General features: G+C 48.5%; 2 protein-coding genes across 2 annotated transcripts; one reads left to right on the top strand and one right to left on the bottom strand.

Annotated features, from left to right (window-relative positions):
- Positions 1–2,108: 2,108 nt before the first annotated feature.
- Positions 2,109–3,012, bottom strand: VC83_08686 (uncharacterized protein; the record flags this gene model as incomplete). The annotated part of the gene is made up of 2 exons (XM_024472232.1): positions 2,109–2,876; positions 2,929–3,012. The coding sequence occupies 2 exons, from the start codon at positions 3,010–3,012 to the stop codon at positions 2,109–2,111; spliced, it is 852 nt and encodes a 283-aa protein (XP_024320140.1).
- Positions 3,013–4,709: 1,697 nt separating this feature from the next.
- On the top strand, positions 4,710–5,859 carry VC83_08685 (uncharacterized protein; the record flags this gene model as incomplete). The annotated part of the gene is made up of 2 exons (XM_024472231.1): positions 4,710–5,061; positions 5,228–5,859. The coding sequence occupies 2 exons, from the start codon at positions 4,710–4,712 to the stop codon at positions 5,857–5,859; spliced, it is 984 nt and encodes a 327-aa protein (XP_024320141.1).
- Positions 5,860–12,411: the final 6,552 nt, after the last annotated feature.

Here is a 12,411-nt window from a genome sequence, read left to right as displayed (position 1 = left end):
CAGGACCTTTGGAGACATCAACGAAACTGCTACAGCAGAAAGAGAGCTACAGAAGCTATGTCAAAAGACCTCTGCTGCTCAGTATACAACAGAATTTAGGAGAATCACTTCTCACTTGACTTGGAATGAAGAAGCAAGGATGAACTCAGCAAAGAAGAACGCCCTACAACACTTCAAACGCTTATAGAGAAAGCTGTCAGACTTGATGATAGGCTTTTTGCAAGAAGAAAGGAGAAGAACTAAGACTGGCATCCAACAAGAAATTTCAACAATTACACCTCTACACCAACTGCTAAGGACTCAGCACCTGAACCTATGGACTTAGACGCCTCTATAAAGAGATCTACAGCAAATCCAGCACCTCAGCCTACAAGAAGCCCTCAAAAACTGAAAAGGGGTAAACTTACTCCTCAAGAAAGAAAACACAGAATGGACAACAACCTTTGTTTATACTGTGGCAAAGGGGGGCACAGAATTCAGGAGTGCTATTCAGCATGGGGGAGTGCTGATTCAAAACATATAGCAGCCTCAGACACAGTCACAGCTGCTATTCCTGAAAAACTTGAAAAATCCCCACCAGGCACAACTTCAACTGAGACTACAACTTCTCCCCTAGACAACAAAGATGTGTTGATGGTGCTTTCTCAGAGTTTCACACACCTGTTAATCCCTATTCAACTCCATTTCAAACAACAGGTGTTATCTACAAGGGCTATGATAGACTCAGGGGCAACAGGCAACTTTATATCTCAAGACCTCATCTTGACACACCAGTTACCTACAATTCCCAAAGGCGCTCCAGAGTTGTTCCGAGTCATTGATGGAACTCCTATCAGTTCAGGTTCCATTACCTGCAACACCCCAGTACTCAAACTTGAGATTCCCCTAGGAAAATCAACATTTTCAGACACCATCTCTTTAGATGTTATACCAATGAAGTACCCAGTCATCCTAGTTCTTCCATGGCTTCAAAGGCATGATCCAACTATCAATTGGAAGCATTTATCACTTGGGTTTAGCTCAAATCCTGAGCTCAATACTGAAAACCCCTTCAAGCCTCAGTTACCCCTATTCAGGTCCAAGACTCAGACTTGTCCCAGATCAAGGATTTTGACCAAACTATGGACGATATATCATCTCTGATATGGGTTAAACCTTTCCAACCTTTCCTGGAGATAGCAGCTACTTCAGATTTGGAGAAATCATCTCAGGAGGTCATTTTGCCTTTAGCATACCAAGACTACCAACATCTTTTTGACAAGGCAAAGACATCAATTCTGCCAAAGCACCAGCCTTATGACCATGAGATACCACTCGCAGAAGGCTCAATGCCTCCCTACGGCCCTATCTACTCTCTATCTGAATTAGAGCTGAAAACTCTCAGAGAATACCTAGATGAGAACCTTAGTTCTGGCTTTATCAGACCTTCTTCCTCACCAGCAGGAGCTCCCATTCTCTTTGTCAAGAAGAAAGATGGCTCCTTGCATCTCTGTGTTGATTATAGGGGCCTTAATGCAGTCACTGTTAAAAACAGATATGCTTTACCCCTTATCCCTGAGCTCATGGATAGGCTCTCTTCAGCAAGGATCTTTACCAAGTTAGATCTCAGGGGAGCTTATAACCTGATACGCATCAAAGAAGGTGATGAGTGGAAGACAGCATTCAGAACACGCTATGGTCATTTTGAATACCAGGTAATGCCTTTTGGGCTTGCCAATGCACCTGCTTCTTTCCAAGCTCTCATGAATGATATTCTAAGACCTTACTTGGATATCTTTGTCGTTGTCTACTTAGACGACATTATTATATACTCTTTAGACACTCAAGAGCATGTTCTACATGTTAGACAAGTCTTAGAGAAGCTATCTCAAGCACAACTCTTTTGCAAACTTGAGAAATGTCTTTTCCATATGTCTCAAGTTGATTTCTTAGGACATAGAATTTCAACAGAAGGCATTCAGATGGACCCTGAAAAGACAAAAGCAGTACTCGGTGTTCCACCCACTTTGCTCGTAGGTGGCGACAGCGATCTGTGCACGTGACAGCGATATGTGCAACACACAAAATGAAAGAAATAAGCCTCATATAGCAACTATGTAACTATATAATTAAATAATAAAATCAATAGAGCTACTATCACTATCTCCACTACTACTGTCGCTACTAATCTCAATGTTACTATCACTATGATCCTTACCATACCGTAAAATTATCACTTTGGATTTTAACCCAACCTTCTTCCGCTCTGCTACCCTCTTCCTCTCAACCCTTCGCTCTTCGATTTCAATTTTCTGTTGTTGCACCTGTAGCTGCTTTACTACTTGCTTTGATTCCTTTGCTACTCTTGCCTCTGCCTTTGCTTGTAATTTTGCTTCCTTCTCCTCACGTAACAGTCGGGCGTCTGATGCATATAACTGCCCCCCCTTCTGTAGCGATTTCCATGCCCTTGCCTTTGCTGTTTTCTGCTCTGCTGACCATAAGGTAACAATGTCAAGCTCGGTCTTATAGAGCTCAGCCCGATGTAAAACAACTGTAGTTCCACGTGCAAATGATTGAAACCCTTCTCTTGACGGTGATGAGAAAGCTGCCTCTACTCTCTTCTGCCAATGTTTAACTGCCTGTATAGTTTGCACACTAGTTTTTGGAGTTGAGATAAGGTCGTACGAAGCAAATGGCTCATAGTCTGGTGTTTGATTCCGGGTCTCTTGTATTTTATCAATTACTAGTGGAGGATTATATGGATATAGTCCTGCATTTCTCCAACCTGATTGAATTGTCCGGACAGTTAAGGATTGCTGTCGGATTTGTGGAAGATCGGAAAGGAACGTACGTAGCTTATACTCATAGTCATAGCTACGTACTGCTTGATCAAGTGCCTTTTGATGGAAGTTCCTTATCCATCATAAAATATCCCAAATTGTGCTGAACCTCCCAATCCTTAATAACCTCTATCACTACAAAAGCTAGATTCTCTCCTGTTTTGTTGCCAGAGACCTCTTTCATACCTGCCATGGTTCTTCTCACCTTTCCATTTGCTCCGACGTAATAAAAGATTATAACAAGTATTGGGAGGCCATTTGTTGATGTCCCACATATCGCAGGAAACGTGTATCTTTGACTGCGCATTCTTGACGTTGTTTTTAACTCTCTTCTTGTGAGCATTAAATTGTCGTTCTACCCATATGCTAATTGTAGAGTGAGCTCGAGGAAGCCAGCATATAGTGTCAGGGTTGATATATTCGAGCAAATCACGGAATTCTTGTCATTCAACGAGTCGCAAAGGTTGGAAGCTCACGGAGATAAATCTGCAGATAGTTAGCATTAAAAAGAGGTGAGGATGACTATCATACCTGGTGTAAAGAAGCTCTAGTCGGTCTGGAACGATGGAATCACCACCAGTTGTCCCCATATTCCTACACTTGAACTGGTGCTCTTCTCCCATCTCGAATTGTCGTTTGAAACCAGCGGCTAGAGCTTGTTGATGTGTAGAGTCACTAGAGGTGACTGGTATTCCTCAGGTCTCCCTTCTTCAATCCATGGGTAGCCAAATGATCCTCTGCAGACCTTGTGCCACCGTTTGTATGGTAGGTCTTCGTACAGTAACCACAGTACCATAATTCCTTTCCTGTAATGTCATCATAGTATCGTTCTTCAATGTTTTCACTCAGCATATGCTGAAAGATCCAGGCCCAGCATTTACCTGCCTTTCCAGCGGGCTCAGGAGGGTCGGCAGGCTCTGAAGGTGCTCTGCGAGTTGTTGGATCCAAATCGATGGGAACTAGAGGTGCTGTATCATTTCCTGCGGGCGGAGGAGCGAAACTTAGATGAACTTGATGTCCCCCTCTTCTTCTAGGGGTTGAAGAGCCTCTAGAGCTGTTGGTGTTGTTGTTTGAATGACGACGAGTTGTTGAAGGAGCCATTTTAGATGTTCTAAAGCCTATACAGTAAAAAAATGATAAGTCGATGCCTCGGATCCACAAAAATATATCGACTTAATGCATATATCGACTTAATGCATATATCGAGTAAATGTATTACACGTGATTAAATTTAAAATTGAAGCTATTTACATAAACCATGAGTCTAATGTCCCCTGCCTTTGTGAATTGGCTTCAAGGAGCCTTAACTGTCTCTCAAAAAGTTCAAAAGAACGTAAGAACGTTGGTGCTTCTGAGGTGTCACTATTCCCAGATTCCGTAAACTCAATCAGAACTTGAATGGCGTTAATCGCAGCTTGTGTAGTTGGACAGGCTGTGAAGAAGGCTCATCCTCTTCCTCATCATCTTGAGTGGTATCTGGGACGTATTGTGACATGATATCCTCAAGAATAGCATCCCCCCCTTGAAAATCCTCCCACCCCTCTAACTCTTGTATATCCTCATCGACTGGATTTAAAAAGCTCGAAAGATCCATAGCGTCATGTACATTCCCAGCTTGTTGTACTTGTTGATAGAGATTGGTAATATCAGGAAGAGGTTGTGAGGGTAGTTAAACTCAGTGTTCGGCACGGATCATGTATGACCTGAGCTGATCCAGATACTGATCCGGATATATCCTATCCGCCATAATTATGATCTATCCGTACGTATATCCGGATCTTACAGATAATGCCAAGAATAGCCAAGAGTAGCCAAGGCCACATAATAGACGTAGAATTGATTCTGTAATACTGGTTCAAATACCATCGTAATGTGACGATTACAGTAAAAATGAGCGACTCAGAATTATCAGATTTGCCGTTAGATCATGAGAGCTATTCTCAAATAGAAGAGCTATCATTACCACATCTACCTGCCCCTATTCAGCCTTCAGTTGAAGCAGTTGACGTATCGATTAATCTACCTCAACATCCAAGGGTAGTACTGCCAGCGACATTGCCGAAGCTCTTCACAAAGGGCTTATATCGTCGGGAATTACTTGATACTCGGCCTCCGACCATAAAAATGATATGCCTACAACCAGGCTGTGGATATTCACTACTGCCGAGTTATCAGTGTGAGCAGGGAGCTGCACAGATTCCAGTAAGCTTTGATAGTAATATTGAAGTTAAGAATACTCTTGGTAAGCTACGAAGACATATCTATGTATTCAGAAATCGAAGCAATGGAAAGATGCTCTTCAAAAGCAGACTATAGCAGCTGGTCTTAAGAAGCTACAACTATCACTCGATATGCCAGTCCAGTGGAACTCAACGTACGAAATGGTTTCAACAGCTATTAAGCTACAGAAAATGGATCTAAGTATGAGAAGGAGGATTGGATAATGCTCCACGCTCTTCAGAATTTCTTCGTTATATTTGTTAAGCCGTCACAAAAGCTACAAGCAAGCTTATATCCAATGCTCAACTTCGCAATTCCTCAGTATCTAAAGATGATAAAGAAGCTTGAGGCTTTACAGAAGGAAGTTGGTATATCATCAACGATCGGCCTAGCTTGTATCGCTGCTCATAAGAAGCTTAATGAGTACTATACGCTTGCTACGAATCAACGATGGAGTCATTCAGGGGTAGCCACAATTTGCGATCCACATATGAATCTTAATGTATTCAACAGTCTTTGGCCAAGCAGTACTGAAGAAGTCAAACGGAATAGGGTTAAGCAGCAGTTCCACGACGTCTTTATTCAATATAGAGACCGCCAATACTATCTTGAAGAAGAGAAAAGGGAAGCTGAGGCTGATTTACCACAATTACCTACAGAACCTGACTCCGACGATAATTTATATCTCTCTCATAGTATTTACCAAGAACCAGAATGGAAGAGCTGGCTTGTTGAGCCCCAGCCAGGTCCAGCAACAGATATCCTCAAATATTGGGCAGCAAAGCAATATCAATATCCAATTATAGCTGCAATTGCTTGAGACCATTTGGCAATTCCTGCAACATCAGCTCCATCAGAACGGGTCTTTAGTAATGGAGCTGATATTCTTACGAAGAAAAGGAACAGGCTCTCTCCTGACTCTCTTCAATATTTACTCTGTTTACGAGATTGGGGTCATATACTAGAGGTTGAAGAAAGTGAAGCCGAAGATGCTGATGACGAGGGGGAAGAGTAGTTATATAAGTTATTTTATCTATTCTATTTTTATATTTTAAGCCTCATTATCCTGAAGATCCGGATATAACCCGTATCTATCCGTCAGGCCTCAGACGGATCATGATCTTACCCGTGAGGGCTCAGGATCAGATCCGGATACGATCCGCCGAACACTGGTTGAACTGGCTTTTGAACAATCGTACTCTTTCGAAAACAGTTATAGATTGTCGAGTTTGTAAGGTCGTGATTCCAGGATCGAAGAAGCCATCGAATAGCAAGTCGTATATTCATCGTTTGGACAGGATCTTCATTCCTTTCAAAAGCGTCAAGGATGTAAAGAAGCCATTGTCGACGGTAATGAGCTTTGACAGAGGCAATGATACCTTGATCTAGGGCTTGAAATCGACTTGTTGCATTTGGAGGAAGCCAGATAACTCGGATATTCGCAGGGGGTGGTGTCGATTTGAGGGCCTTGATATGTGCTGAAAAGTTGTCCATGGTGAGAAGAACCTCCCGTATTGTACCAATACGAGCATAAAAAGCCCTTTGTCACGGTTCACCAAGGCATAGGGTATTATGAATTAAACTCAATCTAGAGAAGAAAGGAAAGAGAAGAGGAGCACTCGAGCAGTGGCTCAATCTATATACAGCTATGTTGTTGTGGAGTAAATTCTCTTTAGCGAGACCAGTTCTGAGAATTCACTCCACAACTGAAAACTTTGCTCCAACCCCGGAAAGCTCCCCACACCCCTGAACCCCCACTCGAGCTGCAAGGCACACTTGATATCGTAACACCCTTAACCATTCTGCCATAATAAACTGATTCATCCAAGCCTTCTTATTCCACCTCCAACCCCTCCCATTGCTATGACGTCGATGTTTCGTAAAGCTTGAGGGCGTTTTCGCCTTGCCAATAAACCAAGGAGGACATCGATCTGGATGTTGTGACGTAGTCGAAATTTCTGTATCCAAGCAATGCTAAGCTCTGGCGAAGGCTTCTCTTGATATTGTGGTAGTTGTGACTAAATTCGCTTTGCCTTCTCTTGTAAGATCTCTGCAGTTGTAAAACCTCCTTTTGAATCGATTCGTTCTTGCCACTCAAAAAGAATAGCCTCAATATCTGGCTAAGCCACTTCTTGTCAACGTATATTCGTATCGTTCCTCTTCCCTATTGTTGGTGTATTAATCGGATCATCAAGGTTGATAAATCGGCTGCTAAGGGATTCCGAGACTGTAGATTGACTAATTCGAATGTTGTACTTCTCAAAAAACCAGGCGATACAATCTTTTTGGGAAGGTCGAGGTGTTTTGTTGACAGTCCATTGTCGAAGAGCACGACGCTGTTCAATCGTCATCGAATTGAGCTTTCTTGAAGGCATTCTATAAGATTCAAAAGATTAGCATAAGTCGATCAACCTATGGACGGCACGAGAGCTCTCTCGTCCCAATATCAAAAGAATAACCTCACCCCCATCACGTGAAATACAAAATATAACTCACCAAACCTACACCCCCAACCCCCTCCAGCAACTCTACCAACCCATCTACCTCTCATCTCCCAACCTCCCAACCCCCAGCACACCGACTCACAATGACCTGCCTGTCCAACAACACATTACCCAGGCAACACAACCCCGTGCCCCCCTCAAGCCCACCCCCATCCGCCTCCCAGCCCAAGCCTTGTCACTGCCAAGGCCTCAAGCCCAGCCCACGTCACTCACCAGCCTACACCCCCCCAACGCCCAACTCATCCCCCTCACGAGCCACCACCAGACACCCACGCCATCCCATCCCATCCCACGCCCAACCAGGCACCCACTCAACAAAGCAGCCCAGCTAACCTCCCCCGATACCGCACGATCGCCAGATCCTCCCGTACGCACGCACGCACGCACACCCCGTTCCTGGCATACGAACGCGCCAAGGTGTGATGGGGTGTGATGACTTCTCTAGTCTGTGTATGGATAGGTGTGAGAAAACGTCATGGACGAGGCAGGCAGGCAAATGAAAATGTGATGTTCATCACGTTTTCTGGATGCCGTGGGATGGTGGTGGGAGGGGAGGAGGAAAGGGTGGGGGCGTGGGGTGTGGGGTGTGGGGTGTGGGGTGTGGGGTATGGGGTATGGGGTGTGGGGTGTGGGGTGTGGGGTGTGGGGTGAGGGAAGAGGGAAGAGGGAAGGAGAGGCTTGGAAAGGCGTGTGGGGGCGTGCGATAACAACCAGACGCTCATGCGTGCTTAATCCTCTGGCCACCACACTCCCTCATCCTCCATCGTCACGTTGCAGGTGTATTTTATGGTTTACTTCCTTTTCCCAACACCTGTTTGGGATGCTCACTCAGGAGTTCCAATATTGTCGGGCAAGGAGATGCGACAGGAGAGTGACAGATAGATGGACAAACCAAGAAACCAAGAAATCAACAAACAAGAAATCAACAAACCAAGGAACCAAGAAATCGACAAACAAGAAATCAACAAACCAAGAAACCAAGAAATCAACAAACAAGAAATCAACAAACAAACCAACAAACCAACAAACCAACAAACATAGCCCCCACGAAATGTAATTCCCAAGAAATACAGAGGATCGAGATCCCATCACCCAAGAAATACAGAGGATCGAGATCCCATCACCCATGAAATACAGAGGATCGAGATCCCATCACCCATGAAATACAGAGGATCGAGATCCCATCACCCATGAAATACAGAGGATCGAGATCCCATCACCCATCACATCACCCATCACCCATCTCATCACGTTACCCCTCCTCCGCCCAGCACCCTTACCTCCCGGCTCACACCCGCTCTCCCCAACTCCGTCGCGATTGAAGTACAACAGCGTACCCCCCCCAAAAAAGTGACCCCCCTCAAAAAGTGACCCCCCCCCAAAAGTGACCCCCCCCCAAAAAGTGACCCCCCCCAAAAAGTGACAGCTCCCCCCGTCTCATCTCAGCGCACACAGAGCCTCCACACCGCATCGCGACGTCGCATCCAAGTGCGCCCTCCCGCTACGTCGGGACGGATGGGTACAGTAACATCACACCAACGCGGTGGTGTGGACTTTGTCAGTTGGTGTACCGGAGATCCTAGCCCGGGTTGTTCGGTTCGGGTTTGGGACGGCGGCGGGGAGATGGGGTGTTGCCGCGGTTGGTGGGTGGGTTGTGGGGATTTGCGTTTTCTCTCCTTTTGTGGGATTGTTTGTGAAGTGCCGTATGCACAGCGGGAAGGCGGCTGCACGCCCGCATGAGTCGTATACTGTACGCTCGATGGTCTGTCATGTCAGGTACGGTAACTCAAATTCGCAAGTTACATGTGGACCACTCATCCGGGGGAGGGAGGAAGGGAGGGAGGAAGGGAGGAAGGGAGGAAGGGAGGAAGGGAGGGAGGAAGGGAGGAAGGGAGGGAGGAAGGGAGGAAGGGAGGGAGGAAGGGAGAGAGGGAGGGAAGGAAGCAAACTCAACCATCTGTCCTGTCCCCTCTCTCGTTACTCATCATCTCCTCTTTCCAAACCAGAGTATGAGGAGTGGAGAAGCCGCGGAGCTCGGGACGGAGCCAAAACCCAACAACCCGTTTACCACCTCCCCTACATACGGCGGCTTTTTTCACTTCCCCGAGGTACGGACAGGCGCTCTCCCGAATTGACAAAAGTTACATGTGGAGCACCCCAGCAGGAAGACAGACCCAACGATCTATCCACGCTCCCTCGGTATTCAGTCTCCCCTGAACTAGACAATTTCCCCCTCTCACCTCCCAAATCCCCAAAGTTAACCTGCCAAGTGGAGCGAAGACGCGAGCAACCCGTCCATTCCCACTCCTTCTCCTTCTCCTTCTCCTTCTCCCGCTCCCTCCCTCCCTTCCCTCGACATTTTCAGAGCCAAACTAGGACCACCCCGAACCCGAGGCAATGGGGAAATTAATTTTCAGTGGGGATTCCGACAAGGGCTCCTTAAATTGGCGTTGTTAGGGGTTCGGTGGATTGGTGTAGGGCCCGGTGTGGTGGGAATTAATTTCTCGTACCGTACTATCGTAGAGTGAGCGGGCCGGGGCGGCAATATCACGGGGGCTGGTACAAATGAATGCATAAGGTATATGTATGTATGTAATACTCTCTTCTCTGGCATTAGCATCACCATAACCCCCCCTGCCCCCGTCAATTCTGCCTCGGTCACAATCCAGTAAAGCCAATCTTCCATCCCCTCCCCTCGGCGCCCAGGGGACCCAGAGAGTGGGTATTCCATCCCCTCCCCTCGACGCCCGGGGGACCCGGAGAGTGGGTATTCCATCCCCACCTTCCTCGTGCACGCATCCGTTTCCAATCCTCGCGTCTCCTCCTCCTTCCTCCTCCCAAGATTCATCACTCCTCAGAATTCGGTTTGGGTTTAAAGGGCCCCCTTCCCGACCTCCGCGGGTGGGGTGGTGGGGCGGGGGAATGGGTCTGGGAGATGGGGGTGGGGGGGATGATTGGCGGTATTGGGCGGGCGGGAGGGAGGAAGGGGATGTACCGTATGGTAGGGGTGTGTGTGTGGGTGGGTGGGGGGGCGGAAAGAGGGGGGGGGTGGAGGAGGAGGAAGTGGCGGAAGGTGTGTATTTTTGGAGAGAGGGAAGGATGGATGGATGGGTGTGTGATGCTACAGTCTGAATTAAGCAAACCCCGTCTCGTCACGTCACGTCTCGGGGATGGATCTGTTTGTTTTACGCGCCTCGCTCCTCGCGCCTCCTACGATCCGATGCCATATGATGCAACAATCCGGATTTCCAGCTGCCACCGCCATCCCAAAGCCAGCTCCAGACCACAATCAAGCACCTCTGCATGTATGTCTGTATGTTTCCGTCCCCCCCTCCGCTCCTCCCTCAAACATCGCCACCCCTCGGTCTCGGCCCATCCTTCAACGCCCAGCTGTCAGTCTCCCCCCGTTGCTTCCCCATCCTCCCGTTCCACCTGAACTGATACAGTTACATCCCGCCACCCCGCCCCGACTAACTATCGACCGTCTGCGTCCGTGTTCCACACGTTGGAAGCTACAGCTCAGATATCCGACCAGCGGTTTCCCGTCTCGACTCGGACACCGGCGGCACCTCGCCAGCGCCGCGGTCCAATTAGAACGGAGAAGAGGAGGGAGGCGGTCTGTTCACCGCCCGCCCGACTACTGCAACCCAAGAAGGTCCAGCGATCTGGGTGCAGCGGAGATTACGATACGTACTGGGTGGGTGGAGTCGAGCGACGGAAACGGAGGCGGGATGTGGGCGGGGGGGGCATCCCGTCACTCCAATATCCATCCCCATCGCAGCTTCTCCCCCAAGTCGCGATGCAGTGGGATGATGATGAGATGGAGGGGAATGACTCGAGTGAGTCAACTGTCAGATTGTTGATGGATGGGATGGGGCGGGATGTACGGAGTAGGGACGGTAGATATGACGATGGGAGGTGAGGGGTGTTGTTATCGTTTGTGGTCCAGCCGTCGCGTCTCTGTAGTCCAGTTGCCGCGCCTCCGTGTCCTGTTGTCCTGTATGTCCTCTGCTCACCGTAAATGCGCACGTCTGACTGCGCGTGCATCGTGCATCGTAGACGGGGTGGTGTAGGGTGGTGTAGGGTGTCGCGAGCGAAGAGGCGGGCATCATCATAAGTGACAGGGCGCCTTGGGCGGCCCTGTCGGGCGCTGTCGTATACAACAGATGAGTGGAAGGTACGACTGACTGATACAGCTGGCGATACAATACACTGCCCACCACCCCCATCACAGATCACAGTGACCGCACCGTTTCCCTACCACCACTCCCCCACGCCCTATCACGCCCTATCACCCTATCACTATCACCCCTATCACACCCTATCACACCCTATCACACCATCCCATCATCACCACGGGGCTGCTACTTATCGACCGTCTGGATGCACCCGCAAAAGCAACAAATCCCCCCCACCCCCTCCCCATCTCCCCCCACCCCCCGCCCCCCTCCCCATCTCCCCATCTCCCCCCGCCCCCCTTGTCCCCACCCCCCATCGCCAATCCCCACACACCCCACACACCCCACACACACACCGCGTCGCCGCGTCTCGTCCGTCGGTGAAACCCCCCTCCCCCCCATTCCGCCTAGCCCGTCTTAGACCGCCGAACGCCACGCCCGTGAACGGCCCACGGCTGCTCTGCCAGCGGTACTCTACATCCGGGCTTGTACACACGGAGCAGGCGTCGTTGTTTGGAAAAAGGAAAAGGCCGCCATGACGATGAAGGGGGAGAGGGAGATCTGACCATAGGGGGGGGGCGGGATATGGGGCGGGCGAACTGCCAGGAGATGATGGGAGAATAAACCAAGTTACAGTACAGTACACTGGGGGGCGTGGAATTTGTATACATACCCCCTCCCTTCCTGCTC

This window comes from Pseudogymnoascus destructans (assembly GCF_001641265.1).
Source record: "Pseudogymnoascus destructans isolate 20631-21 unplaced genomic scaffold scaffold_29, whole genome shotgun sequence".
Taxonomy (NCBI): domain Eukaryota; kingdom Fungi; phylum Ascomycota; class Leotiomycetes; order Thelebolales; family Thelebolaceae; genus Pseudogymnoascus; species Pseudogymnoascus destructans.
Note: the sequence above shows the minus strand (reverse complement) of the source record. Positions and strands in the feature narration are given on the sequence as shown.